The 14,565-nt window shown below is 44.3% G+C and overlaps 1 protein-coding gene across 1 annotated transcript; it reads right to left on the reverse strand.

Annotated features, from left to right (window-relative positions):
• Nucleotides 1–11,245: 11,245 nt before the first annotated feature.
• On the reverse strand, nt 11,246–14,023 carry LOC117962376 (insulin-like growth factor I-A). Its single transcript, XM_034907723.2, has 4 exons — nt 13,711–14,023; nt 12,825–12,975; nt 12,338–12,555; nt 11,246–11,962 (listed from the first exon to the last, which is right to left on the reverse strand). Exons 1-4 carry the CDS (start codon nt 13,780–13,782, stop codon nt 11,780–11,782), a joined length of 624 nt encoding a protein of 207 aa, XP_034763614.2. The 5' UTR covers nt 13,783–14,023; the 3' UTR covers nt 11,246–11,779.
• Nucleotides 14,024–14,565: the final 542 nt, after the last annotated feature.

Here is a 14,565-nt window from a genome sequence, read left to right on the forward strand (position 1 = left end):
TCAGCCAGTTCCTGTCACATTACTGCTTACACAACGTGGCATTCTGTTACAGGAAGTGACACCTACATCGTTTTAGTTTCCTGTAAGCAGAACATTATATGTCTGCAATGTAGTGTATACTGACTGGCCTTTCAGCATTCTACACCTAGTGGATGTAATGAATCAGTAATTCCTGCCACGTGGAACTCATGTATCACATCAGTTGGGGTGTGTGTGCTGGGGGACAGGTCAATGGTTACACTCTGGTATACCAACTGTACGTCAGCATGGTAAATAGTGATCTAAGCTGAAACAATGAGAGTCATACAGAACACACCTATAGGAGGATCAACAGGCAGGTGACAGGATGGATTCCTTTGAATTCCATGCCCTTTAAATACAGTATAACTCGCACATCACACTTTCAACATGCTGCAGTGCGTCCTGGAAATAAACACACTCATTGCTTAGATGAAGTGTCGTTTAAGGGATTTAGAGTTTGTTATAGGTCAACAGAGTGACAGCCAGGGCTTCTCTCGTTTCCTGTGCTGTTCTGTACGCAGAACTGCTGCTCAGCGCCCTGCATTGTTTAGATTCTTCTTGTCTTGAATAGCAGCAAAAAGATTTGGGGGTCATCCATGCAAATAAGCTTTACACACACACGCGCATGCACTCACTCACACAAGCACACACACACACACACACACACGCTGTCAAGGCACAGTGAACAGCAATTGTACCCCCACTTCCGTCTGGATTAGTGCAGCTGCCTCTAATAGTCCACATGATTACTCCTAAAGTTACTGGTGCTTTCTGGAACCCTCCTGTTGCAACGTGCCTGGGAGAGCATTGTAATCAGGGTGAGTCATGAAAGTGAAAGTGTTTCTCATGGCTGACAGCCTTGTGGTAAATTGCAGGAGGCCGTTGAGGAACGCTCCAGCCCCCTTTCTGAACTGCTTCGCACCAGAGCTTCTGAAAGGTCACCCCAGCCACCACAGTCATGAGGGGCCAGCGCTGTGCTCAGGGCAGGAGGAGCCGGAACAGCTCCTTCTCAGAAACTCAGGGGAGGTGGAACAGTGAGAAGAGAAGAAAAGAAAAGAAGCCTCCTCTGCCATCGTGTCAGGTTGCATGAGATAAGGGCAGGTGGTGTGTGGCACTGTCTCGAGCGGAGGAGAGAATCTAGAACACCCCGGTGCCGCAAATCACAGGGAACAATGGTATCAGGCTGGGGAGGAATAGGGAAGCGTGCTTTTTGTGGTAAAATCAGACTAGGTACAGGTTCAAAGTGTCAAAAAAAAAACCCAGTTTAGAACAGGGTTGGAACAAAGACCAGGAGTGGAGCAGCCAACTTTAAACATTCCTGATCCACACCTTTTCCCTTCTGTTTCAAAGAACGTTAAGTGACTGCTGAGCATGACCAGGAAGTTGTGTGTGTGTGTGTGTGTGTGTGTGCGAGTGTGTGTCAGTGTGTAAATTATTTGCTGTGCCTTTTAAAAAAGAAAAACGTTAAAGCTGCTGTAATTTCGTTACAAGCCGATGGCTCTTTTTATCTGGGAGCACAAGGAAACGTCTGTCCGTATGAACATTCCTGGTTAAAAAATAAAACAAAACTAAGAAGAATAAGAGACCAACCGTGGCCACCGCCACAGGCAGGAGCCTGGAAACAGACAGCAGTTTTTATTAGCCCTAATCCACAGAGACAGCACTCCCCTTTCTTACTGCGCACTATCCAGACTCATGACCAGGGACACTTTCATTTGATTAGACATAAAAAGTGCTTCCCAAATATAGTGATTGCTGAGACATCTACCCAACTTACAGCTAACTGCTCTAGGCCTTGTATACTGCCCAGTCACTCATGTTCCACGTGACCCGATGACAGCTCCATTGCGTAACATTGCCTCATCAAAGGCGGGCTTTATTGCCAAATCTCATGTACTCTGCGTGGCTAAGCGAGACCCCTGGTGGTGGAAGATGGTACATGCAGAGGCTGTGTATCAATTATACTGATGCAGTAATTTGAAAGCAGTTTACAGGGTTAAGTACACGCTGTTTTTATTATGCTGATGATATTTTACAGGCAACACTTTAAAAAAAAAAAAAAAAACAGATGAGGCACACAATCAGGGTCAAGATAACAATGTTGTGTAATAGCTCCCCCTTGTGGCCGTGGTCATGAATGACAGAAGAGAAAGTTCCCTGCAGAGAATAGGACGTGCAAACTGTGAAAGAAAGAAAGAGTGCGGTGGCAGAAAAGCACGAGCCTTTTACTGCAGCGTGGAAAAGCACATGCTGTGTCGTTTCCTTTGGTATTGGTGGCAGGTCAATGCACATAATGACAGACGTCAGAAAGAAACACATACACAGTATCTGAGTACGTGCAAGGAGAGCCCCGCAGAATGGCTGCACAGAGTCATTGGAAGCAACGCTGCCCTGCACAGCTGCATGTGGGGGTGTTATATTGTGAGGCTCACCTGCAACACACTGCAAAAATATACTCAAACACACACACACACATTCATCTTCCTGGAACCGCTTTCCAAAACTGTTCAAAGTTGTTCCTTTTTTTTAATTGCCAAGATATTTTTTTCAATCTATTTGTAGTTTCAGAATCAGAGAAAACATGTTTTTTCAGCTGCAGCTGGCTTGGGTTATCTACTCAAGCATTCTAGCACCCTACCATTTGCTTCAGAAAAAAAAAATACATTGCAAGACTTTTCTCATGCATTCATTGGACTAGAAACATCCAGCATGCTTTATTAAAAAAAAGTTTGTTTTTTTATTGATTTTAGGCGATCAATCGATCGATCATTTAATAAAGCTTCTAAAAGAGGCTAACGACAGACTGACTTATTGCAATTGAGAGTTCCATGCAACCTTATTGGGTGTGACACTTCAGTGACATCCAATCCGAACACAAGGCGGCTTCCAGCAGCACCCGTCATGTGGACCTCCAACAGCCTCTTAAAGCTGTTTCCTTGGTCTCCTGTCTACGAACATGCCCCTATAGGAAAATACTTTACTAATACTTTATTCAATGGCTGTAAAATAAATATCAACATGGAAAAACATGAAAGCAACTTAAAGAAACAGCAAAGCTGTTTCAGCATTGGCTGTGGGAGTTATGAATATTAGTTTTATGCTACAGCAGCCCTCGCAGGAATTTAGCATGAAGTCCAGAATCCCACAACATTCCTCTGGGTCCTGAAACTTATAAAGCTGCCCGGCCTCCTGCGCCGATTCTCTCTGACAGTTTAATCTGGTGATTGTCCCGCTGTGTGCGTGGAGGAGGTTGTGTCAGGATATGCTGAATCTGGAAACGTTTCAGACAGGGAATGCTGGAGGAAGCCCTGCTTCCAAACGAAAGGCTCATCGCGACGCTTCTCTGTCAATCCCCATGCGATGACCGTAGCATGAAAACACAGCCCAGCGGACCTGCCTGTGTGGATGTGTGTTGTTTATGTCACCTTGTGTGTCCGATACATTACACAGAATAGCGTGCATTTATCCAGCAGTGTTATTTTTATTTGTGTTTCATCTAGGCTAGGCACATGAGCGTTCTGTACTTGCCTTGCACAACACAAGCTTACAAACATATGCATGCTGATGTTGAATTTCAATGCGTCAACAGCAAGACATGAAAGCAGGAAAACAGTGCCAATGCTCCCTGCTCTGGTAACCAGAGGGGAATTGGGAATTCGAAGAAATATGTGTTGATGACAAACAGTTGAGAGATTTACAGGAAAGTTTTCTTGAAGCCTTTGCCTCGCTGTTCTTTCTGTTCAAGTATGTTGACCCCAGATTATACGATGCGATTGGTTCAAAGCCAGCAGGGTGGTCTGAACAGCAGCCCTTTGGGTTTGCTGGCACATCGTTGGTAAATTCCTTCTTTTAGCCTGCTGCTGGCCTTCACAACACATTGGTTATGCTCACCAAGAAAGTTGGGCAGGAAAACAAGATCCACACAGACAAGACTGCGTGTCAGTCACTGGTATTTCCGCAGCTGGAAGCTACGCATGCTTACTGGAGGATCTGGAGGTGATTAACTGCCCCTCAACAGAACAAGACAACCAGCACCAGAAAACCCTGTTATTGTTTCCCGGTGATAAGTGGCTGGCAAGCGTGCCGTCCGGAGAGTTTGTCTTTACACCCGTTATCGGTACAGGGATATCAAGGCCTGACCACAGACTGACTGGCTCTCTCAGTCTTATACAAAGCGAGGAGGACTGATAAACTGCAAGATTGTGTGTACGGTACACGGCTGCAAGCTCTGCCCTGGCGTATCGAGAAAGCATTCCTTCATTCATGCTCGGATTGTTGCATTCAAAAGGGATTCCAAAGGGATGCAACGAGGATTCTTTTGATGGACAGGATGCATGCCAGGGAAGCATTCTATTGACCTTGAATGATACTAGAAGTGAATTGTTGCAGTTTACCATGCTGCTTCCAAGCATGCACAATGCATTTAATATAATAATAATACTATGCAGACATACCCAGCTGCGTGTTTTCTTTGCACTGCTTTCACTGTGCGTTATTACAAGTTGCTGTTTTTCAATGTGATGTACCACCGTTAACGTTGCCAAGTGACGTGGACAGAGATTAGGCAAAGATACACAAGTTTCTGCAGTAATTCTTTATTTTGAAACAAGAAACGTTACACTTTCAGCAAATCTTTAGCAGTGTAACTGGTCAAATATGTATACAGTATAGCATTGCTGGTCTGCACGCACATAGCATTTATGAAGAAAGGGTTTTAATTCAAAATCGAAAAAATAAAAACAGCAACACTTCTGTTTAATCGCGCGGTTGACTCGGCACAGAGTTCCTTCGAAACAGAAATCGTTTATACACAAGTGCATTCCACAAAGAAAGTCAGAAAACAGAAACTGAATGTCCGAAATAATTTTGAAGTTTGACATCCTGAAATCTTGGAAAACACACAGTTCATCATTTACATGGTTAGACTGTCCTCTTAAAAAAGACCTGCCTGCACAGAACCAGGGAATTGCACACAGCGTATAACCCAGGGAATTGCACACAGCGTATAACCCATGGAATTGCACACAGCGTATAACCCAGGGAATTGCACACAGCATATAACCCAGGGAATTGCACACAGCGTATAAACCAGGGAATTGCACATAGTGCAATTCCCTGGTCCATTGCATTTAACTAAGCAGTGGCTATGCTTGCAGCTGGTCCTTTAAGTAGTTTGAATGCAATTTAAAGCATGTTTCTAATTATTTTTTTTATTTATTTGTTTAAGTCTGTGACTTTTCAAACCAGCTCTGCTACAAAGAAGGGGTCGGGACCTATAAACCCTGGGTTTGAACATTAACTTGTAGGTCAAGTGATCTTAAGAGACATTTCTATCAATCGAAGGCATGGTAGAACCCAGGCAAGCACGGAGAGGTACGGTAAAGCACATTTAAAAACCTTAGCAAACCGTGATAAACCCTAACACACGTCGTTATGAGCAAGGAAAAAGCACGGCACAACAGCAGAATCATAGGAAACCTCTATAAGGGCAATTGTTTTTAAATGGCAAAATCCCAGCGAGAGGTTCTGTTTACTTGAATGCGGTCGATGGGTAAGCGCGAGGGAACCGGAGATATTGCATGTTAACAAAAAGAAAAACGCTGGAAACAAATAAATAAATAAAAACAATGTGATACCACTTTATATCCAAAACAGAGGATGTTGTTTAGAGAGGAGGCAGAGTCTGCATGTGGTTACAATGAATCTGCTTTCTGCTTTCATGACATACCACACAAGTGGACTGGATCAGGAATCGCTTTAGTGTTTTAAACTGTTTTAAATGACCCTCCCCCCCCCCCAGCATTGACCCCACTGTCTTCTCATTGTGTTTCCTTTGGCAAGCCTTGTTGCCTCATTGCCAGTCGTCTGGGGCAGACCCGACGTCAGAGGTTTGTATCAGAAGCGCCTCGCGGGAGTGAACTGATAGCGCAGGTTGCTGACGCACACGATGACGCAAGGGCACAAAGAGAAGCCATTGCAATTCATTACCAGGTGTGTGCCAGCCACTTTCTCAGATAGAAATACAGGGGCTCACACAGGGGCACACAATCCATAATGGCAGGGCATCCCAAAACACTAAGCCTGTTACTCTTTGCAAAGGAAGTTCCGCCATCCACGGTGAACCAAGGGAAGTTTACACGTGCAAGTCTGATGCAAAAACGTGTGAAAGGTATAAGAAAGTGATCACTAAACTTATACGGGAAACCTCTATAAAATAATCAATGTGTCCTCAAATCTGTATTCCCAACCCCACTCGTACTCCTTCTGTGCTCTTTCCTCCCCCTCTCCCCCTCTCCCTCTTTCCCAGCGATAACCTCTTCCCTGGATTGAAACCTCAAGGTTGCTCTCTTCTGCAAGCAGCACAGTATTATAACAGCCCTGCAGCCTATCAGCGCGTTATCTGGGTGTTGTGCTCGTCGCTATCCCTGCTGTTTACTTGCAGCCCCCGGGGCAATCTGATTGGGAAGCTCAGCAGTGCCTGCTGGAGCTTTCCTTTGTTCTTGGCTGGGTTGAGGAACCAGTTGCATTCTGTCCTCTGATTGTTCATGAGTTGCACCCAATCACAATGCAAGGAGCTTCAAGGAGCACATGATAGGCAGCATCTGCTCCCTCCTCCAGCCAATCACGGCGCTGCCTACTTAGCAGGTTCTAAAGATGACAGAATCGCGTGACTCGTGGGAGACACAGCGATTGGAACGGAGATCTTACAAAGCCAGTAATCTGAGACACGCAGAGCGGATAGTATTGTCTTCCAGGTAATGTGTACTATTTAAAAACGGGAGCTTCTCTCCGCTACGTTAAGGGCTGTCTTGCAGTGAGAGCTCTGGTCTATTTTGCTTCTCTGACACCCCAGCTAAATCTCATGGTTTTCAGTCCAAAGAAATCTCCCAGCACAGCATGGTCTCCATTCTTCAACAAGGGGGGGCTAGGCAAAAACAAAATGATAAAAGGTGTGATATTTTATTCTTGAGAGTTCAGAAAACGTGCCTTTACATTGTGGTTTTAACCTATGGGAGTTGTACACCTTATACTAAAACACTACATACTCCTGCATTCAGGTATTGCAATCTAACTGGAGGTTTTACGTTAAGTGTTTCAGTGCTTTTTAGCTGGTCTTCCATAGAGATCTCCAGCCTTCTTTGGTGTTGAGGTCAATAGAGATTAAATAAAGGAGTCCATTCTACCTGCACATTTTCAGGCCAGTTACTTCACCGATAAAACAGTACTCAGCAAAAAAAAACTATATACTATATACACCTTTTCAAAATGAATTGATTCATTGCATTTTCGCAGCGGATGGGTCTTACGCATTGTTTAGAAGCCCCTTGTAGAGCATCTGCATTGACAACCACATGCTCAGGCTGCACTGAGACTGGTTTGCAGGTTTTAGGTACTGGTAACAAATGCCTTTCAGAAGGAGACTCTGTGTGTTGAAGTTTAGTCTAACGCTTTATTATCTTTTTCTATTTCAACGCAAAACGAAAAAAAAAAAAACATAAAGCGTGCCAAGATTGTAATTTGCTGATTAATCAGTAAAATGTGAACCTTTACTTGGTACTTGTCTTCCAAAAACCTGTTATTTGCAGTTTGGTGAAGGCTGTTCACCTGTGATACACAAGATAGCCAGCGCGGCGGAGGCTCCCTATCGTCTTGTTTATAGTATTCAAGGACAGGCAAGTACTGGACTGACCGCAAGAAAACCTGTCCTCTCAGGGCTCCAATCCCAGCAAACTCTGCCCGACACCGCCTGGGTAGATCGCTGTTCTTGCGCGAAACCGGCAGCTCTTTCTCGTATGTGATCGTCTTTAACAGCGTCAAAACTTTAAAATAATGGCCGCAAATGCATAATGAATTCCGGCTGCATAGCGCAAGAGTAACACTCCAATATCTTACGCACTTCTGAGGTCATTCATTTTGAAATGAGCCCCCTCTTAATTCATGTGGATTTAATTACCCGGATTCATTCCATGTTGCTTTGTAACAAATGCTGTCCACAAGGCATGCATGCATGAATTAACACTTCTCACAATGGTGGGCGAGAAGAGCCATGAACGCATGCTTATACATGTGATCAACCAGCCCTGTGTTCTCTTATAACATGTTAAAGCATAGGTAAGCCCAGAGAGGTATGGTAAATCCTATTGAAAGACACGACATTGCATGGTAAACCATAGCCATGGAGAAACATGAGGAAAACTGAAAATCTGCCGTGGTAAACTTTTATAAGGGCTGGATCATGTTATTACGCGGTGTAACGATGTTTCGAGGTACGTGGCTGAATGATTTCGGAATAATCTGCGCCTTCGTTTCACGTTGTGACCTTTTAGTTTGGCAGGGGCTTCTTGTTTGAAACATATGGCTCCACTTCATATATAATTATTTTTAAATGTAAAACTGGAGCCCCAGTTCAATGAGTCAGCTTGAAGTAGTTCTGACGGCGATGACGTCATTGTGTATAAACGCGTGCCAGTGTGGCGTTTGTGTTTGTAGAGTAGATCTGACCTGAGAGAGGATTGGTGCTACACCGCAGTAAACAACTCTCCTTAGACAAGCCGTTAAGTATTAACTAAAGGGTGAAGCGTCGCCACGTTTCGAAAGAACAAATAAATAATACAGAACTAAAAAGAAAACAGGTCTTATAAACAATCTGATTATTTACACACTTGAATTATTTAACATATTTTTTTTTAATCTGATATAAACTGTATTAAACTCGAGTCTCGTCTGAAAAAAAAGTTTGTCCTGTCAGGAGAGCTTTTTAAAGCATGCAGCCAACACGCTTTGTAGCAGTCAAACTCCGCGGTACTGCGAAACCCCTTCTACCAATAGCAATGACAGCGCGACCCCACTGGCCTGTGTCACAGCAGACCACTTAGTATTGCTAAGTAATGCATACATGAGCAGCAGTGTGGAGTAGTGGTTAGGGCTCTGGACTCTTGCCCGGAGGGTCGTGGGTTCGATTCCAGGTGGGGGACACTGCTGCTGTACCCTTGCGTAAGGTACTCTCTCAAGAAATAATGTAATTGTATGTAATAATAATGTGTTATCTTGTAACAATTGTACGTCTAAGAAAAAAATAATTTGAAGGTAATATCAACAAAATCGTTGCTTTCCTTTACAGGCAACAATATAAACAAATAATACATGGTCTGCACGCATGGATTAGCTTTAAAAGTGGTCTATCAATTCTCGTCTCATGTGCTTAATGAGTCTCTAGCTGGGATTTGATCTGTTTGGATTTTCAGGGGCACCTTTTTTAATTGATGCATTCAAAGATGTTCATTTTGTGTCTTTATTTAGTTAATATATTTGAACCTATCAAAAGAAACTCATCACTGTTACAACACATTGATTTTAAAAAAAAAAAAGGTATATGAATGATGGACATTGACGAAATGTTTTTGGTTTCTTTTTACTCGATCATTCACCCTTGACCATGACACGCTTGAGTGACTGTGACTGAAGCATGTGCACTTAATCACCTCTTTAGTGAGACAGTTGATTGGACACTGGATAAGGAGTGATTTCAGTTGCTGAATTGCAAGCTTGAATAAAAGCAATAAAGAAAATCACAGAAAAAAAACAAAACAATATGCCACATCTGTCGAGAGAGCAGCGCCTTCGTGCAATAGGCATGTTGGAGGCTGGACTAGGGCAGCGTGCTGTGCCTCGTCGTCTTGGGTGCACACAGCCAGCAATTTCAAACCTGGCGAGACGGTATAACCAGACACACTCTGTCAATGACAGCGCCACCAACAGGGAGACCAAGAGTCACAACACCTGCCCCAGATCGACAGATCATTCTGCAGCATCTTCGGGATGTCAATTATTAATCAGCACAATAAAAAGTCACTGCACCTGCTCTAAAACAGAGTTTGTCGTTTTTCAAACACATCTAGAGAATTTTATCCAAATACTATCATTATTATGTATTTCTTATTATTATTATTATTTATTTCTTAGCTGACGCCCTTATCCAGGGCGACTTACAATTGTTACAAGATATCACAATATTTTTATATACAGTTACCCATTTACACAGTTGGGTTTTTTACTGGAGCAATCTAGGTAAAGTACCTTGCTCAAGGGTACAGCAGCAGTGTCCCCTACCTGGTATTGAATCCACGACCCTCCGGTCAATAGTCCAGAGCCCTAACCGCTACTCCACACTGCTTCTCTCAAATATAATTGATACGTTTATTTTGATGCTCAAATATAAGTGATACGTTTATTTTGATGCTCAAATATAAGTGATACGTTTCTTTTGTTGCTCAGTATATAGGTATAGGTGTAAGGAAATACAACCTGATGGCATTTTCTACTTTGCTTGACCTTACCACAGGAACGCACTTAGAAGCGCCTTTCATCAAACAAATGACATGATCGATTTGGAGATCGTTTGCTGAATAGATTTATAGATGTATTTTAGTTTGAGAAAAAAAAGGATTTGGTAATGTGTTGGCAAGGTAAGAGTTAAGAGTAACAAGTTAAAAAACAAACACAAAAACAAACCACACACTCTTAAAGTAAAGCATGCCCGCGCATTCTCCTGGATATGTGGAGATTATGAGGCTCATACAGCAGCCACTGCAATGCGTCCCTGCAGAGCTCGGCCCAGCTCTGTTCCTGACGCGTATGCTTGCAAATCAGCTCAGCCTTTAATCCAAGAAGCATGGATTTGATTATCGCTGCATGGCGCATGACATTTAGCGATTTTCTGTGTTCTGCATACCTCAGTTCTGAGGTCTTGGTTGTTGATGTACGACTGTGTTTATTCTATGAAACTTGTTATGGGGCTTTCCTGGAAGATAAATATCTAACTTGTACTGTTACAGACTGCAGTATTAAATTAAAAAAACAAAAAACTGCGGTTTACAGTTTTACAAAATAATGTATTCCAGGAATTGTTTAAACCTTTTGTGTACCTCTCAAAAAGACGTCGCATTTGTTATACCACAGTTATGCCTCACATTGGACTCTGGACTCTTGACCAGAGGGCCATGGAGGGTCATGGGTTCAATCCCCGGTGGGGACACTGCTGCTGTACCCTTGAGGAAGGTACTTTACCTAGATTGCTCCAGTAAAAAACCAACTGTATAAATGGGTAATTGTATGTAATAATAATGTGATATCTTGTAAGTCACCCTGGATAAGGGCGTCTGCTAAGAAATAAATTATATATGTATAGCGTTGCCACTACTCCTTTCTCCCTATACACAGTTACCTCTACACAACATTTCAATATGCCACTCGTTTTATTTTGGAACATTATTTACACTGATACACAAAGTCACAGTATAGTGTTTAAATATTTATATATATACAAAAAAAGCATACAATAAAAATAATCAATAGTGCACATACTTTCTAAAAGGGCTTTTCAAGTTTTGCTGTAAGAAAAGAATATAAAAAAACAAACAAACGCTGTTAAAAACAAAAAAAAGATTGTGCGGAAGGATTCACATTTTATATCAATATAAAGACAGAGGCTGGCAGCTCAGAGTTTCTGGGTGCATTAGTTTGGTTGCACAGGCGCAGCTCGAACACCTATAAGAGACGGACTATAGCTCTGGTGTCTTTGCTGGGCTGGTTAGTAGCCAGCCCCTGACGTCACAAAAGCCAATCGATCTCTTCAGGTGGAGAGGACGATGACGTCATGAAGCAGCCAGGAGAGTCAAAGCATTACACCCTGTCTAAGTGATGAAGACGCAACGTTGAGGTGGCGGACCACCCATCTCCTGTTTGTATATCGACTCTGCTAGGTTCCAGCGGAGGAGCGGCCGGCCCGGGCTTTTCTGAAGAGCCTTTTTAAAAGGACCTCGCTCTGCTGCGCAGATCTGCGCAGGATCAGGAAACGCAGATTAGGAGCCGGATTCACTCTCTCCATTCTCCTGAACTGTGAAGCCCAGACGTACCTACTGGGGTGCTGTTTGAAGACGATCTAAAATGAAAAATAAGAAAACACAAAAAGCAGGGCTGTAAGTCACATCTATAGCCTCAAGCACAGTTTCAATAAAAAGCTGAGCCAAAACAGGCATTGGTCAAAACGTGCGTCTGTTTGACTAAGTTTCTTATCTCGGACATGTGGTTCCCAAGGATCAAGCATCAAGGTCTGTTGAATGTCCTTACCAAGTTTAATCACATTGGGCTGAGCAGTAACATGCTGTGCGTCCACACCAGAGGCTCCACTGTATCTCTACCATACCAAACAGCTCTGTACCGGTCGCTTCCGTGCACAAGAGCAGCAAGCAGATAATGTACCTGAAACCCCCCTTTCATCACTGCAGCCCGCTCTCATCGATTCTGCTGCTCCTACCTGCCTGTGCCGGCCGTGTGTGGAGGTCAGGTCCCGGGCCAGTCTCTTTGGATGGGTCAGTTGCTGGGTAGCCGTGGAGCCCGGCTTGGGAGTGGGTTTCACGGGCTGTTTGGGCTTAGCGCAGTACGCCTCCAGCAGCTGTAGATCACAGCCCCGGACACAGCACAGATCCACGATCCCTCTCACTCGACCCCGAATGCCATAGCGGGAACTCTTACCTGAAACATGACGGAGGTAAGCACCACTGTGGACATGGTCTCAAAATCACAGCGCTGTCTCGTGTGGCTGTAGCGGGATATTGACAACAGGAGCTGCATTTTGACATATTTTCTTATTAGCATACCAGTATATTCTGTAGTCCTCATTAATTTAGCAGACGTCTTTATCCCAAGCGGCTATATATCTTGATTCTGTGCAAGCCACGGGGAAACACCCTGACACAATATTAAAGCCTGAACCGGCAGTTCACTGAGTCTGTTGTACGTACTGTAGTGAAAGCCCCGGTCTCCACATACAAACTGCAGATCCTCCACCAGCTCCCTGCCGCAGCGCGCCCGGGCCACGGCACCGCACCTCTGGGGCAGCATGACAAGGCAGAGCGCAGGGTACAGCACCCAGACAGCCTTCAGAGAGCTCACCTGCAGGGAACACGAGGAGGGGCCGTTACCACAGCGCTCCAACACACTGCCTGCTCTCAAGAGCAGGGAACAAAAGGCATGGGAACATCAACACAAAAGTATACAGCAACCCCTTTACTGAAGCGCAGCAACTTCGTTCGTGTTAATACAGAGTCAGTTGCAATAGGAGTGCTTCTGGATATCCACATCGCGATGCTGTGCTCCGTTGGCTATATCACTCTCAGTTCCGAACCCCAGAGCCAGTGCTGCTGCTGCTGCTGCTCTGGATAATAAACATCATTGTGTGGTTTCGCTTGCCTCTCTGTGTCTTTGTTTATTTGAACATGTGCCAGGAGGAAATCCAGTGGAGATGTGCCCACTCTGTTTCACAGTCCCTGGGTAACCCGCTTGAAAGCATACCACAGTACAGTCACTACCCTGAAATGTTCGCTCTACTGTAGGATTAAATACAGTCCCACCAGTTTACACAGCCCAGGCAAGCCGTGCCGTACCGTACCTCAGCTACGTACTCTCACATCACCCTCAGAAACCACAGAAGCGGGCACTGACCAAAAGGAAGTGGCCTTCCACAAAAACACACATCTAAATGAATCACAGGCAGCTCCTTTGCATTCATGCTGCGAGACTGTGGAGCTCTGAAGCACACAGATTGCTTTGAAACACAGAGATTGCTCTGAAACACAGATCAAAGCACTGACCATTTCAAACACTTCTGATGAAAGCATAGAAACGTACCTTCAGCACACACAGTCTCCTGGTGGAGGGGACACATCCTGCAGGCAGCTTGGCACACACTGAAGAGATCATTGCAAAGCACCGCAGTCCCTCGCACTGCTACAGTATCACAGACCCCTTGAGTTCTTGCAAGTGGGCAGCATGGTCCGTCTTAAACTTATAAGCACAAGAGGAGGAGCCCGGTTTACACACACCCACCCAGAGCCGGGCTCTGTAAACTGGGTTATCATTTCGATTCCCTGGAAAAGACAATAGCCAGCCAGCCCCCTTTCGTATTTTTCATTTCAGCTGCACTCCTCAGTGTCAGTGCCTCGGTATTAAATTAAAATTAACTTTTTTGCTGTGTGCTGTTTTATCTCATCATCCGGTGTCAAACATACATCTGCTAGCAGCTACAACTGCAAGGGGGGGGGGGGGTTGGGAAATGCTTCGTCAAACAATTCCATGTGATGATGAACTAAAAGCAGACTTTCTAGCTTGAACTAGCACTAGGAACAGTGCCTGAGTGAGCAACTGCCACTGTTCAGGAATAAAATGGTCCTTTATTGCAACTACCACCCCAGCTTCAAGTTAAGGTACAGCCCAATCCTGCTCCTGGATAGAAATTCCACTCCAGGTTTTGCAGGTCAAATTAAATACTTTGCTGCTTTAGCTCCCTGGCTGGAAGTCTATGTGGTTCATTTAGAACATGGTTGAAGCAAACACCTGGACTGGATCCTACATGCACTCCAGCTGTGCCCCCAGGTTCTGTCGTCCACATTGATGGCACACGCACACTTCAGTCCTAACAAATACAGCAAGTCTTAATCCTTGTAGAGTTCTCCAGGGCTTGCGAACGCAATTCCCCTTGCCGTT

This window comes from Acipenser ruthenus, chromosome 30, assembly GCF_902713425.1.
Source record: "Acipenser ruthenus chromosome 30, fAciRut3.2 maternal haplotype, whole genome shotgun sequence".
Classification (NCBI taxonomy): Eukaryota; Metazoa; Chordata; class Actinopteri; order Acipenseriformes; family Acipenseridae; genus Acipenser; species Acipenser ruthenus.

What these genes read in the sequence shown, in the direction of transcription:
- LOC117962376 (XM_034907723.2), bottom strand. Translation starts at nt 13,782, where the DNA reads ATGATCTCTTCAGTGTGTGCCAAGCTGCCTGCAGGATGTGTCCCCTCC. An exon ending in GGAGACTGTGTGTGCTGAAG is followed by an intron (nt 12,976 to 13,710) that starts GTACGTTTCTAT and finishes TGTTCCCTGCAG; the next exon opens with GTGAGCTCTCTGAAGGCTGT. An exon ending in CACACGGCCGGCACAGGCAG is followed by an intron (nt 11,963 to 12,337) that starts GTAGGAGCAGCA and finishes TTTTCATTTTAG; the next exon opens with ATCGTCTTCAAACAGCACCC.